Source organism: Hyperolius riggenbachi, chromosome 2 (assembly GCF_040937935.1).
Source record: "Hyperolius riggenbachi isolate aHypRig1 chromosome 2, aHypRig1.pri, whole genome shotgun sequence".
In the NCBI taxonomy this organism is placed as follows: Eukaryota; Metazoa; Chordata; class Amphibia; order Anura; family Hyperoliidae; genus Hyperolius; species Hyperolius riggenbachi.
This window is the reverse complement of record NC_090647.1, coordinates 339634942-339648587: the sequence shown is the minus strand read 5'-3', so window position 1 is coordinate 339648587 and position 13646 is coordinate 339634942. Positions and strand designations below refer to the sequence as shown.

Below are 13646 nucleotides of genomic sequence, written 5' to 3'. Positions count from 1 at the left end.
ATACCACATGTGTGGCACTTTTTTGCAGCCTAACTGCGCTAAGGGGCCCAAAGTCCAATGAGCACCTTTAGGCTTTACAGGGGTGCTTACAAATTAGCACCCCCCAAAATGCGAGGACAGTAAACACACCCCACAAATGACCCCATTTTGGAAAGAAGACATCCCAAAGTATTCACTGAGAGGCATGGTGAGTGAGGAGAAGTAGTATAATGTGTTTTGGGGTGTAGTTTTACACATACCCATGCTGGGTGGGAGAAAGGTCTCCGTAAATGACAATTTTTTTATTTATTTAATTTATTTATTTATTTATTTATTTATTTTTTACACACAATTGTCTAGTTACAGAGATATTTCTCCCACTCAGCATGGGTATGTGTAAAAATACACCCCAAAACACATTATACTACTTCTCCTGAGTACGGCGATACCACGTGTGGCACTTTTTTGCACCCTAACTGCGCTAAGGGGCCCAAAGTCCAATGAGTACCTTTAGGATTTCACAGGTCATTTTGCGACATTTGGTTTCAAGACTACTCCTCACGGTTTAGGGCCCCTAAAATGCCAGGACAGTATAGGAACCCCACAAATGACCCCATTTTTGAAAGAAGACACCCAAAGGTATTCCGTTAGGAGTATGGTGAGTTCATAGAAGATTTTATTTTTTGTCACAAGTTAGCGGAAAATGACACGTTGTGAAAAAAAACAATTAAAATCAATTTCCGCTAAGTGTCATTTTCCGCTAACTTGTGACAAAAAATAAAATCTTCTATGAACTCACCATATTCCTAACGGAATACCTTTGTGTGTCTTCTTTCAAAAATGGGGTCATTTGTGGGGTTCCTATACTGTCCTGGCATTTTAGGGGCCCTAAACCGTGAGGAGTAGTCTTGAAACCAAATGTCGCAAAATGACCTGTGAAATCCTAAAGGTACTCATTGGACTTTGGGCCCCATAGAGCACTTAGGGTGCAAAAAAGTGCCACACATGTGTTACCGCCGTACTCAGGAGAAGTAGTATAATGTGTGTTGTGGTGTATTTTTACACATACAGATGCTGGGTGGGAGAAATATCTCTGTAAATGACAATTTGATTTTTTTTTTTTTTACACACACAATTGTCCATGTACAGAGAGATTTCTCCCACCCCGCATGGGTATGTATAAAAATACACCCCAAAAGACATTATACTACATCTCCTGAGTACGGCGATACCACATGTGTGACACTTTTTTGCAGCCTAGGTGCGCTAAGGGGCCCAACGTCCTATTCACAGGTCATTTTGAGGCATTTGTTTTCTAGACTACTCCTCACGGTTTATGGCCCCTAAAATGCCAGGGCAGTATAGGAACCCCACAAGTGACCCCATTTTAGAAAGAAGACACCCCAAGGTATTCTGTTAGGAGTATGGTGAGTTCATAGAAGATTTTATTGTTTGTCACAAGTTAGTGAAAAATGACACTTTGTGAAAAAAAAAACCAACAATTTCTGCTAACTTTTGACAAAAAAAAAAAAAAATCTTCTATGAACTCGTCATACACCTGACAGAATACCTTGGGGTGTCTTTTCTAAAATGGGGTCACTTGTGGGGTTCCTATACTGCCCTGGCATTTTACGGGCCCAAAACCGTGAGTAGTCTGGAAATCAAATTTCTCAAAATGACTGTTCAGGGGTATAAGCATCTGCAAATTTTGATGACAGGTGGTCTATGAGGGGGCAAATTTTGTGGAACCGGTCATAAGAAGGGTGGCCTCTTAGATGACAGGTTGTATTGGGCCTGATCTGATGGATAGGAGTGCTAGGGGGGGGGGGGGGGGGTGACAGGAGGTGATTGATGGGTGTCTCAGGGGGTGGTTAGAGGGGAAAATAGATGCAATCAATGCACTGGGGAGGTGATCGGAAGGGGGTCTGAGGGGGATCTGAGGGTTTGGCCGAGTGATCAGGAACCTCACACGGGGCAAATTAGGGCCTGATCTGATGGGTAGGTGTGCTAGGGGGTGACAGGAGGTGATTGATGGGTGTCTCAAGGTGTGATTAGAGGGGGGAAATAGATGCAAGCAATGCACTGGCGAGGTGATCAGGGCTGGGGTCTGAGGGCGTTCTGAGGGTGTGGGCGGGTGATTGAGTGCCCTAGGGGCAGATTAGGGTCTAATCTGATGGGTAACAGTGACAGGTGGTGATAGCGGGTGATTGATGGGTAATTAGTGGGTGTTTAGGGTAGAGAACAGATGTAAACACTGCACTTGGGAGGTGATCTGATGTCGGATCTGCGGGCGATCTATTGGTGTGGGTGGGTGATCAGATTGCCCGCAAGGGGCAGGTTAGGGGCTGATTGATGGTTGGCAGTGACGGGGGGTGATTGATGGGTGATTGACAGGTGATCAGGGGGATAGATGCATACAGTACACCGGGGGGGGGGGGGTGATCAGGTGGGGGTGATCAGGTGGGGGCAGGGGGGGGGGGGGGGGAGATAAAAAAAAAAATAGCGTTGACAGATAGTGACAGGGAGTGATTGATGGGTGATTAGGGGGGTGATTGGGTGCAAACAAGGGTCTGGGGGGTGGGGGGGGGGTCTGAGGGGTGCTGTGGGCGATCAGGGGGCAGGGGGGGAGAAATCAGTGTGCTTGGGTGCAGACTAGGGTGGCTGCAGCCTGCCCTGGTGGTCCCTCGGACACTGGGACCACCAGGGCAGGAGGCAGCCTGTATAATAGGCTTAATATACATTACAAAGCCTATTATACACTATTACAGCGGCGATCCGGGTGCTAGTAACCCGCCGGCGCTTCCGAACGGCCGGCGGGTTACAGCGTGAGGGGACGGAGCCAGTCGCCCGTGGCAGATCGCGTCACGAATGACGCGATCGCCGCATTACCACGCCCGCAGCCGCCCCCGCCGATGGGCGTATTGCGGTCGTTTAGGCCCGAACTTTGCCGCCGCCCATCGGCTGGGGGCGGTCCTCAAGTGGTTAAACTGCAGTAAAATTGGGAACGTCGGCCGAAATCCTAAGTGGTGTTCAGAGCCCGCTTGGGCAAATGCTCCATGTGTTATAACAGCCCGTGCCTCTGCATAGACATGTGCATCCTGTGAGGCTTGATATTGAAATGTGATGCAGCTCTGCTATATACTACACTATATACTATTACAGCACGCAGCAAACAATCGTTGTGCACTCTGTCATTCAATACAAGCAAAGTCCCATAATGGACACACAGACATTTGAGTGACGTGTGTGTGTGCGCGTGTGTGGGGGCTGTAAGATAGGTGGGCACATCAGACATCGCTGTCTGTCTGTCTGTGTTTATAGGGGAATTTTTGTACGGTTTGTTACAAATGAGTCAATAAATTATCAAATGTTATATGATGCAGACTGTGATGCCTATATTTTAAATTGCTTGTTGTTACACCACAGTTTAGTTCCCTGATTTTGTGTGTTTAACTGGACATTTAGCTAGCGCTCCTTATTTATTATTGCTACTTTGTTATTCTGTCACACAAGAAAAAAAAAATGAACCCCCTCTCTTGTAAAAGCTGCGTGACCTCTGCGACACCGGTAGAGTAGTCTGCCGAGGGCTCCCTCTCCTGTCGGGCACCTTGTGGCTGCCTCCATTGATATGGATGACGTATTCTGCCCTCTCATGTTGCACTATGGCCTCAATTCACTATGTTTTACCAAACACTTTATTGAAAGTTTGATAATTTACCTCATGGGTAAAATCAAATTTTGAATTTGTTTTGCACATGATATGTATTGATTATGTGTTTTTTCCACTGACAATTACTAATGCATGATATGTAGGGCTCTATGCACTATTTGCACTGTACTTGGGCAACTATTGAACCCAAGTTCAATCCCTGAGGGTGCTCTATTACTAAGCGCATCAGTCGAACATTCATCAATATTTGATCACTCATTATCTTCATGCAAAATTAATTCATATATGATTGTTGGCCTATATATTGCCTGAGCAGTCTGACATGTTTTTAGATGGTTTTATTTATATATAGTGTTATGATGTACAATAAATTGTTTATACTTTTGCATACTATTTAAAGAGACACTGAAGCGAAAAAAACATTATGATATAATGAATTGGTTGTGTAGTACGGATAATTACTAGACCATTAGTAGCAAAGAAAATAGTCATTTTTATTTTCAGTTATATACCGTATTTTTCGGACTATAAGACGCACCTAGGTTTAGAGGGACAAAATCAAAGAAAAATAAAAAATATACTAAACCTGGTGAGTCCATGGTCCAGGAGCACCTTGTGGAGCTTCAGACACAAATCGCAGCATCAAGTGAAACCCCCCCCCCCCCCAATGAGGTGTAACAATGTAAAACCAAAGATAAACTTGTACTGTGAAAACAGAACAGTGCAACAATATAAATCTAAATATAAACTCCTGATGTACCACTGCCACCTCCTGTAAATCTCTCTAGATAGTGCTGAGCAGTGAAATTGCAGATTAGCAGTACAGCCCCTTCCCCAAGACATATGCCCAGCACCCCCGTGCAGACCCCCTCACCAGCTTGGTGGCCCAGTCCAATGATGCAGTGCTTCATGCTGCTCTCTGGTGCTTAGGGTCTCCAGGAGATGGAGTTTCTGTCTTGCACGTGGGGAGGAGGAAAGAGACTCTGGGATCGTCTGTCCGGCTTGATGAGCGCTGATGTGTCCCCGTGGCTACTGCAAAAGCACCCCCGCCATTTCAGAATGGTCTCGCTGCAGTCCGGACTTCTGCAAACAAGTTGTAACACACTTCTGCCCAGCTCCGTGAGAGACTACAGATGCAGCGCTGCGGGTCCGGACTTCCGCAAACACAATGTCACACACTTTTTCCAGCTAGATGAGTGACTGCAGATGCAGCTGATTGGCGCTGATAGCCCTGCTGACGTGAGCACCGCTCCTGAACCAATCACAATCCCCATTCCACGGAAGGGGGATTGTGATTGGTTCAGAAGCAGTGCCTTTGTCCCGCCGGCAGGGCTATCGGAAGCCAATCAGCGGCATCTGCAGTCACTCATAGAGCTGGAAAGAAGTGTGTGACATTGTGTTTGCGGAAGTCCGGACCCGCAGCGCTGCATCTGTAGTCTCTCACGGAGCTGGGCAGAAGTGTGTGACATCTTGTTTGCGGAAGTCCAGACCTGCAGAGAGACCATTCTGAAATGGCGGGGGTGCTTTTGCAGTAGCCGCGGGGACACATCAGCGCTCATCAAGCCGGGCCACCAAAATGAAGATCCTGTCCGCATGAACTGCTGGGGCTCTGCATCAGATGAGATAGTCTGCTGAGACTCCTACGCCTCCCCATCTTACTGGACAAGCCGCGGCTCCACCACAATGGAGATCCGATCGATGGAGCACGAAATCCCCACTTGGCACAGGTACATTCGGACTATAAGACGCACCAACTTCCCCCCCCCCCCCCTCTTTTGGGGAAGAAAAAGTGCGTCTTATAGTCCAAAAAATACGGTAGTTTTTTTAATAACATTGCAGCATTCTCTAATATTTGCAGTTTACACACTACTCAGTATTCTAAATGATTTTACAGGGAAGGCTAGTGAAGTTCTGAACCCTTCTCTGTAGAGAAAAATAAATTACAATGACTGACAGTTGAAATAAGCTTTAGAAGACAGAGCTCTCCTCGACTTTGAAAGTCATGGAGCTCAATGGCTCTTTTGCATAGATAACTGGAGTTTCTTAACTCTTCCTGTACTGGATAGAATATTAGACTTATTTCTCTGCGTCTAATATTTTATTACTTAGCTGTACTACATATACAAATCAAATTTTTTTTTCCTTCAGTGTCAACTATGTAGTGCTGTTATATGGGACGTATTTTTCCTTGTTCTTGTTTCATTGGCGGTCTTAGAACACTGCACAGTGTTGCAGGAAGATCTCGGTTTTGTAAAGAAAAAAATAATGGTAAATGAAGTGAGACCTGACTGTATTACAGTATAGATTCCCACCGCCTGGGGTCTACCCAGGCAGTGGGAATCTACCCATTCTTACAGCGTTCCCCATAAAAATGGCCATTAGTTGACATATGCCATGGTGAAAGACCCCAACAATGAAAACTAACATTCCCACCACCCACAGTGGTAGAAAACTTCTACAATTCTGGTAGTGTGTTACAGTGTCCTGGAGATAGATGGCAAAAAGGAAATAGACTGGTTAGTAAACAGAAATTGACTGGTTAGTTCTAAATCATCATATATCACTTCTTTGCACTGTCTGTTAAACAATATATTCCCACCACCATTTTTGTATGAAAGCAAACAATTGTAAATCTAGAATGTGCACATCAGGAAACATGAATTATGGTATGTCTTGAAACAGTTTAGTAAATCAGTTAATAGAATTAAATCTTAAAAACAAAATGTTAAAATAATTAGATCATTCAAATTACCATTGATTCCCAAAACTCTGGTCCACCGATCACAGCCATTAAATGCATGATTATTATGAAGATTTGCACTTCTGTAACATCAATTCTGATTTCATTCAAAAAGGCAAAAAAAAGACAAACAAAGTTATTTATAAGTGTAAAGAACATTTATTAACAGCTCAATCACAGTAGAACATAAATGTTTATTCCTAATCATAATTTAATACTTCTACTTATTTTTAGTTTAGCTAGTTTATGCATTACTCAATGTGCATTGCATATTCTACAATATATATGCACTGCATTTTCCACAATCACCATGTAATAAAAAAAATGTCAGCTAGGGGTGTAACTGCAAAGCATGGGACTGTAATAGAATGTATCCCTCCCACCCCCCCCCCCCCCACAAAATGCTTGATGTGCATGCACATCCCAATGATCGGTAACCTACCCTGTTATAGACTGAGTACTCCCATAGCCTGCTAACAGCTGTAACAGAGCTCACCTCATCCAACAGTGTGAGACAGACAACATCTCACTGCTATGGTGAAGAAAGCAGGGGGTGTGAGCAGTAGACTATTGGGGGGGGGGGGGGGTTGTGGGGTTCACTCTGGGAGGAGACGGATAGGAAGTGGCCCTAGCTTGTCGCTTTTTTGGCAAGTCAACTTTAAGGTGCCATTAACAGTACAATTTTTTCATTAAATGCGATCTTTCAACACGATTTGAACAATTGTAACTAATCAGAAGGCAATTCTCAATTGTTCAAATTTACTGAACGATTCTTTCTTCAAATTTTATCATAAAATCCAATTTTCGGATCGATTTTATCCTATTTAGAAATCGACCAAAGAACGTTCCTTATTGATTGCCTTCATAAACAGCAAATTTTCTATACAATTCGATCACTGAAATTGCATCAAAAGATCGCATTTGGTGAAAAAAATTGTACCGTTTATGGGCACCCTTAGCCTGATCCCTTCTACCTCTCAGCTTCTTAAGAGAACCTGAGATAGTGTACTGGTTAAGGGCACCACCTTTGACATGGGAGACCAGGGTTCAAATCCTGGCCAGGGCCAGTACCTATTCAGTACGGAGTTCAAGGCAAGACTCCCTAACACTGCTGGGTGGCCTCTTGAGCGCATCCAGTGGCTGCAGCTCTTGAGCGCTTTGAGTCCGACAGGAGAAAAGCACTATACAAATGTTCGAAATTATTAATTATTATAATTAACCTATTATACTTTCACTTAATTTCAATCGATTGCAGTACAGTGCCTATACAAGCGATGATCGCGATCATCGGGAATTGCAGAAGTGTACAGTGATTTTTACCACACTAAAATCAACTGCGCAAAGCGGTTTTGTGCTTTTAAGTGTGAATAGGCCCTTAAGCCCAGTTAATGTCAACATGAACCTCCCAATATCGCCAGAAAGCTAGTTCAGCACTGTCCTGCATTGCTCACCATTCCTTGCCACACTTCCCATAATGCCTACTTTGACAGGTGCGGAAAATCTTTAATATCTCAAATTATGTTCGGTTAAAAACGACAAAAAACTCTTACTTTTTAGAAACAATTTCAGTAATTTGATTGACACTACTTACATTCCGAATCGGAGCATTCCAGATACATAGGTCTGCCAGTGAGCACAGTAGAACATAAACATGCCCGCAAAGCAGCAGAAGAACATCCAGTCTGGGTGTGTACCAAGCTGTACAGCTATGCAGGTTCCCAGAACCACAAACACTGCCATGAACAAGAGCAACAGTACATTAGCAGGGTAAAATAAAAGACAGGCTTTGTCCTTCAACTGCAGGCAGAATGTCATTCATGTTTCTTCCAAAACCAGACCTAACAATACTTAGTCTTACTCTGGCCATAGACATGATATTTTCATTGACAAACAGTAGACCAGCAAGCATCTACAGCTGGCCAGGGACACTACAGAGCAGTAGAAGCAGTGCACTGTCTGCTTTATATTCGCCCACAGGCAAGGCAGGCCACGTTTTAAAAGGAAAGTAAGGAAAGAAGGATATGGAGGCTGACGTTTTTATTTCCTTTTAAAAAATGCACATTGCCTGGCTGTCCTGTTGATCCTCTGCCTCTAATACTATTGGCCATAGACCATGAACAAGCATGTAGCAGATCAGGTGTTTGACATTGTTGTCCAATCTGACGAGATTAGCTGCATGCTTGTTTCAGGAGTGTTATTCAGACCCCACTGACCCGAAAGATCAGCAGAACTGCCAGGCAACTGGTATTGTTTTAAAGGATATAAATATGGCTTCCATAAGTCTCACACCTTGGGTTTCTTTTAAATGACAGACTCTGGCTGTAGCCAAGACGATACTGCAGTGAATGGAGCTTCTGCAATTACTGCAAAGTGACAATGTCATACATTTTAGCACTGTCTCAATGTTCAGCCCAAAGAATTAGCCCAGTAGAATTTAAGCCCAGTAAGATTTTTCATTTGGATACACAAATGATCTTTTTTACAGCAGATGGTTGGGCGACAGTGTCATGTCTATGGGTGGCATAATGCCAACTACAACATTCCATTTACTGTCCACTTTTACTACAAGATATAAGCCATTTTACTGCTTATCTGCTCAAATGTTAAAATTAAAACCATAGAATCTTCCACTCTTCAAAACGCCAAAAACGTATGATGGTGGTGCTAAAAATGTACAAGCCTTAATCCACCCAAACTGATGCATTAAAAGCACACCCGAACTAAAAGGGCTGCCATTCTTTATTCCCTGATAAACAATACCATTTGCCTGGCAGTCCTGACGATCTCTCTGGCTGCAGTAGTGTCCGATTCACACACCCAAAATAAGCATGTGACTAATCTAGTCAGACTTCCGTCAGAAACATCTGATCTGCAAGCTTGTTCAGGGTCTATGGCTCAGAGGATCAGCAGGACTGCCAGGCAACTGGTATACTTAAAAAGGAAATATGGCAGTCTCCATATTCCTCTCACTTCAGGCGTCCTTTAACGGGCGTTGTTTGGTGTATTGAGTAAACCACATGGTTCTGCATGGAAACCTGCAGTAAGAGGAATATGAAGATGGTTTAAGCCCCACGCTTGTCAGGCAGTTCAACCTCCTGGCTGATGACCACGACCACCTTCCGGCTGCAATTCCATTTGTACCACCACAAGTATCATTGTCTCACATGTGATTGTTTTACCAAAGCGTAAAAACAAAAAAAAACATGTTACTTTTGCAGACAGCAACCATCGCACTCAGTTATAATTCTCCATATAACTCCAGAGCATTCCAAAACACCTGCGGTGAGCGCTAGAAAACACCCAGCCTGTGAAAGCATTCAGCCTCCCAGGAAAAAGGGCCTTACTCCCTTTAAAAAAAAGCCATCAGTGGCTTTGCTGCAATATTAATCTTTTGGCTTAAAGGAATACTATCGATTCACATATTTTTTTAAATTGACACAGGAATTGTTTGAGAAGTGCTGCTAAGTACTGGTGTATACATTTTTGTAGCAACCTCTTTGTTTACTGTTATCAAAATACTTTCAAACTTTACTGACGCCAAAACTGAGGGCAGAATGAGCCATGAGGGGAGGGGGAATTCCCCTCACACTTGATCAGTTAACTCTATGTTTAACTCTGTGTGTGACAGAGAAGAGAGCTCCTAACAGCTGCAGCTCCTGTGTTTCTGACTGAAGTGTCTGAAGAGAGCAAAGGAAATGTAACTAATTGTCACAGCTTTTCATACTGTTTTTGCTTTCAGAGTTTGATATTTTCTTTCTGTAGTCTGATATGCAACTCTGGCTGTGCATTGAAGCAGACACGCCTTCTGCAATTGATTTGTCCCAATATAGCTAAATCCTACCCTCAATAAATTACAGCTTTTGCATCTGATATTTAACATGAAAAGTAGGAAAATGTTTACACAGCTACTTAGACATTATTTGTACATTGTCATTTTAGAACACTTGGGTATTGATAGTATTCCTTTAAGTAGTTTGAGTCAAGCCTGGAGTAAGCATACCGCTGGTGGAGCCAGGCCAGGAGATTGCAGTTACAGCTGCATTTTTTGTAGTTGTGAGGTCTTTACAGACTGCCTCTGTGGCAAACAAACATAACTCCAACAAAATGTATACCAGTGAGAGGCTTGTCACTGCAACTGGTTTCTTTCTAAGTCCCCTCCACAGGAGGCTGAAGGCAGTGAATTCTCCGTTGGTCAGTTGTTCCCCTGCACAGAGGCGGTGGAAAGGCAGCCCCCTAGGAAGTCACGGTTGTGTTCACAAATGTGTTACATTTTCTTGCCTCAGAGAACACCACCGCGTGTCAAACTCACTGCCATTTGGCTGAAAGAAACTGCACCCAAGACACTCCTGGCCGGCAATTGGAAGGCTGAACTGCCTGACAAGTTCAGCCGTCCATGGAAAAGGAGCCTTAGTGACAGGTTACAGTGGCTACTATAAAAAAAAAAAAAAAAAAAAAAAAAAAAATGCTCCCCAACAAATAATTTCAATGGAGGAGATGCATAGGCTGCATATAGATTTAGTTTTTCCTTGTTCAGATTATGAGCAAATCTGAAGGTTGGGGCTGTCTCCTCCTACCAGTGCTCAATTTTACCTACGGTACTCAGAGCAATGAGGCTAACCACACAGAGGTCAGGGGGAGATTAAAGTACAATGTGTTTATAAATAATTGCACTCACACTTCAAGCAAACGTGAAGCAAAAATAAACTGATAAGATGAAACATTTTAGCTATAGTGCTAAAGGCTACACGCTTGAATAGTCAAACGTGTGTACGGCAGCCCCTGACCAGATATCCACCCAGCAGATCAACTCTCCCAAACGATGGCTGATTGCATCACGTACATGCTGCTCCATTGTCCCCCGCCCCCCTCTCCATATAGCGACAAAGCGCATTGTCAGCTACACAGCTTTGGAGTAGCGATGTTGCCCACGGGGATCGGATCACGATCCCCAATGGGCGACATCCATCACAGGTGTGTACGCATTTTAATACTAAATAGGACATTCCTGGAAACCTATATTCTTATCTTGGTTTTAGAAAGGCTAAAATGAAGATTTGAAGTTTTGTGGTGCATAATTAAAGCTTTACTGTAATTGAGCTCCCCTACAGATAAAGCTTGATCTACTGAACTTTCTCAGAAATTTTAAAAATGACTCGAATTTTATGACCCAGTGCGTTTGCATGCATAAGTTTTTCCATGCTTTCCACACGAGTATGCGTTTCATGTGCATTTTCAGCAGAATCACAATGTACAGTAATTAATATGCTAGGACGTGGCTACAGCGGTTGAGAGGTGACAAAAGTAGGGGGATTATGCCCTGGGGACTGGTATTGATACAACATTCAGTGAAGTGTTGGGAGAAGCCTTAAATAATTCTGGACCACGCCATTTGAAATCTACACCGTTTGGAACCCATTAGCCCTGCCAGGGTGTAGATTTCAATTAGGCCGCCACACACTTCATGCAGCTGCAGCCCCAGCCATAGAGACAGCAGAGTTCCCTGAGCCAGTCAGGAGTTATTTTCATTGGCCCCTGACCCTGTGATCACTGAGTTTTTTTTTTTTGTTTTTTTTTTTTTTTACAGAAATGCACTCCCCATTACTCTCTCTCCTATTTTAAAAAGGGAACATAACATAGTAACATGGTATATCTTATTTTAAAGAACACAATGTTTAAAAGCAAAATCAGGTTGCGCTGGGCAAGTATATTGCTATATAATAATAATACTAATAGTGATTTAATGATGCCAATTGTGCATGAAACCAAATATAATTTTATTTCATCATATATAAAAATATCCAAGACAAAAGTTAGAAATCATCCGTTATGACAATCAGTACCAGCTCATTAGCATTTCCAAATTCTTTCAAATTCTTATAAATGCTTCACAATAAAAATCAGTATAAGTCAATCATGCATGACCCTCAAGAAACCCAGGACATTATAACATTTAATTTAATGCCTTATTTGGACAGTTTGGCATCTTCTATTGGCTGGTAGCAGAGGAGAAAGCCAAGGTATGGTAAATTGTAAAACAGTTTCCTGGGTGTAATCCTGGCCTGCGTGAGCAAGTTTAGCAATAATAGGTGGTTTTAAGCCTGCCACCCGGTGTCTTACTGTCCCTACACACAATGAAATCTTTGGTATTTCGATTGGGTATATTAGCAATAATCTATGCCTGGCGTATAAATCTGTGCACAAAACCTACCCTACCTACATCTCGGAGCTTGTTCACAGGTATACACCAGGTCGCCCCCTCCGTTCCTCCAACGACTTTCGCCTCACCACCCCACGCATTTCACACTCCCATGCCCGCCTGCAGGATTTCTCAAGAGCTGCCCCCACCCTCTGGAATGCCCTTCCACCACCCATCAGACTTGCTCCCTCTTTCAACACATTCAAGCAAGCCCTCAAAACCCACCTCTTTATGATGGCCTACCCACCTCCTACCACAGAGTAACTCTAAGAAATATTTAACAGCCCCACCTAGTGTTTCCACCCCTCCCTTTAGATTGTAAGCCTCTGGCAGGGTCCTCCACTCCCTAGTGTAATCTACAGGATCAAGGGGGGGGTCTCAGGGTTTTGTTTATTTTTAAAAGCACTTCATGAATGGCAGTTGCTCCGTCCAACTGCCAAATAAGTGTGCAGAGAGCAAAGAGGCTGGCCAGCATCATTGTTTAAGTCTTTTTCAGGGAATGTCTTTATAAAGAACAAAGGCCATGCTAAGAATACCCCATAAGGAGATGGACTAACCCAAAACCTGTCAGTTCTGTCAGATTTCTACTACCTACTGTAAGTGACAGCAACATAGGAAAAATGTAATATATGGCTCATTTTACTCTGGAAGAAATGTACTTCTTATTTGTATGCGTTTTAAACTTGAAGATTTTCGCGACCGTTTTGCTTTAAGGGGCCAGAGACTGCTGGTACGGAAGTGGTTAATCTGTATAACGTGTAATTTTTATGGCATTTATACATCAGTACTTTATTTTTTGTCTGGTTTTTATCATGCTTAAAGTGTACCAGAGACGATTTAAACTCAGTTTTATACATACCTGGGGCTTCCTCCAGGCCCATGGTCGCGACTGGCCGAAGTTACGGGACCCAGTAACGGCAATACAGAAGACGGAGGACGGTGGCGTGGGAGCGATCCGTGCACATGGGCCTGGAGGAAGCCCTAGGTATGTATAAAACGTTTAGTTTAAATAGTCTCTGGTTTTCTTTAAAAGTGTTTTTTTTTATGAGGTGTTCTCATTG

At 43.3% G+C, this 13646-nt stretch overlaps 1 protein-coding gene and 1 long non-coding RNA gene across 2 annotated transcripts in view; one reads left to right on the top strand and one right to left on the bottom strand.

Moving 5' to 3' along the window:
- Positions 1-13646, bottom strand: part of CEPT1 (choline/ethanolamine phosphotransferase 1) — a 54915-nt gene that overhangs the window by 26071 nt on the left and 15198 nt on the right. The window contains exons 4-5 of the mRNA XM_068269446.1: positions 7981-8122; positions 6402-6486 (exon numbers count right to left, since the gene is read on the bottom strand). Coding sequence (XP_068125547.1) covers positions 6402-6486; positions 7981-8122 — 227 coding nt within the window. The remainder of the gene's footprint in view (positions 1-6401; positions 6487-7980; positions 8123-13646) is intronic.
- The window catches only part of LOC137546696 (uncharacterized), a 64257-nt gene that overhangs the window by 43995 nt on the left and 6616 nt on the right, over positions 1-13646 (top strand). The gene's annotated exons all lie outside the window — the stretch shown is intronic.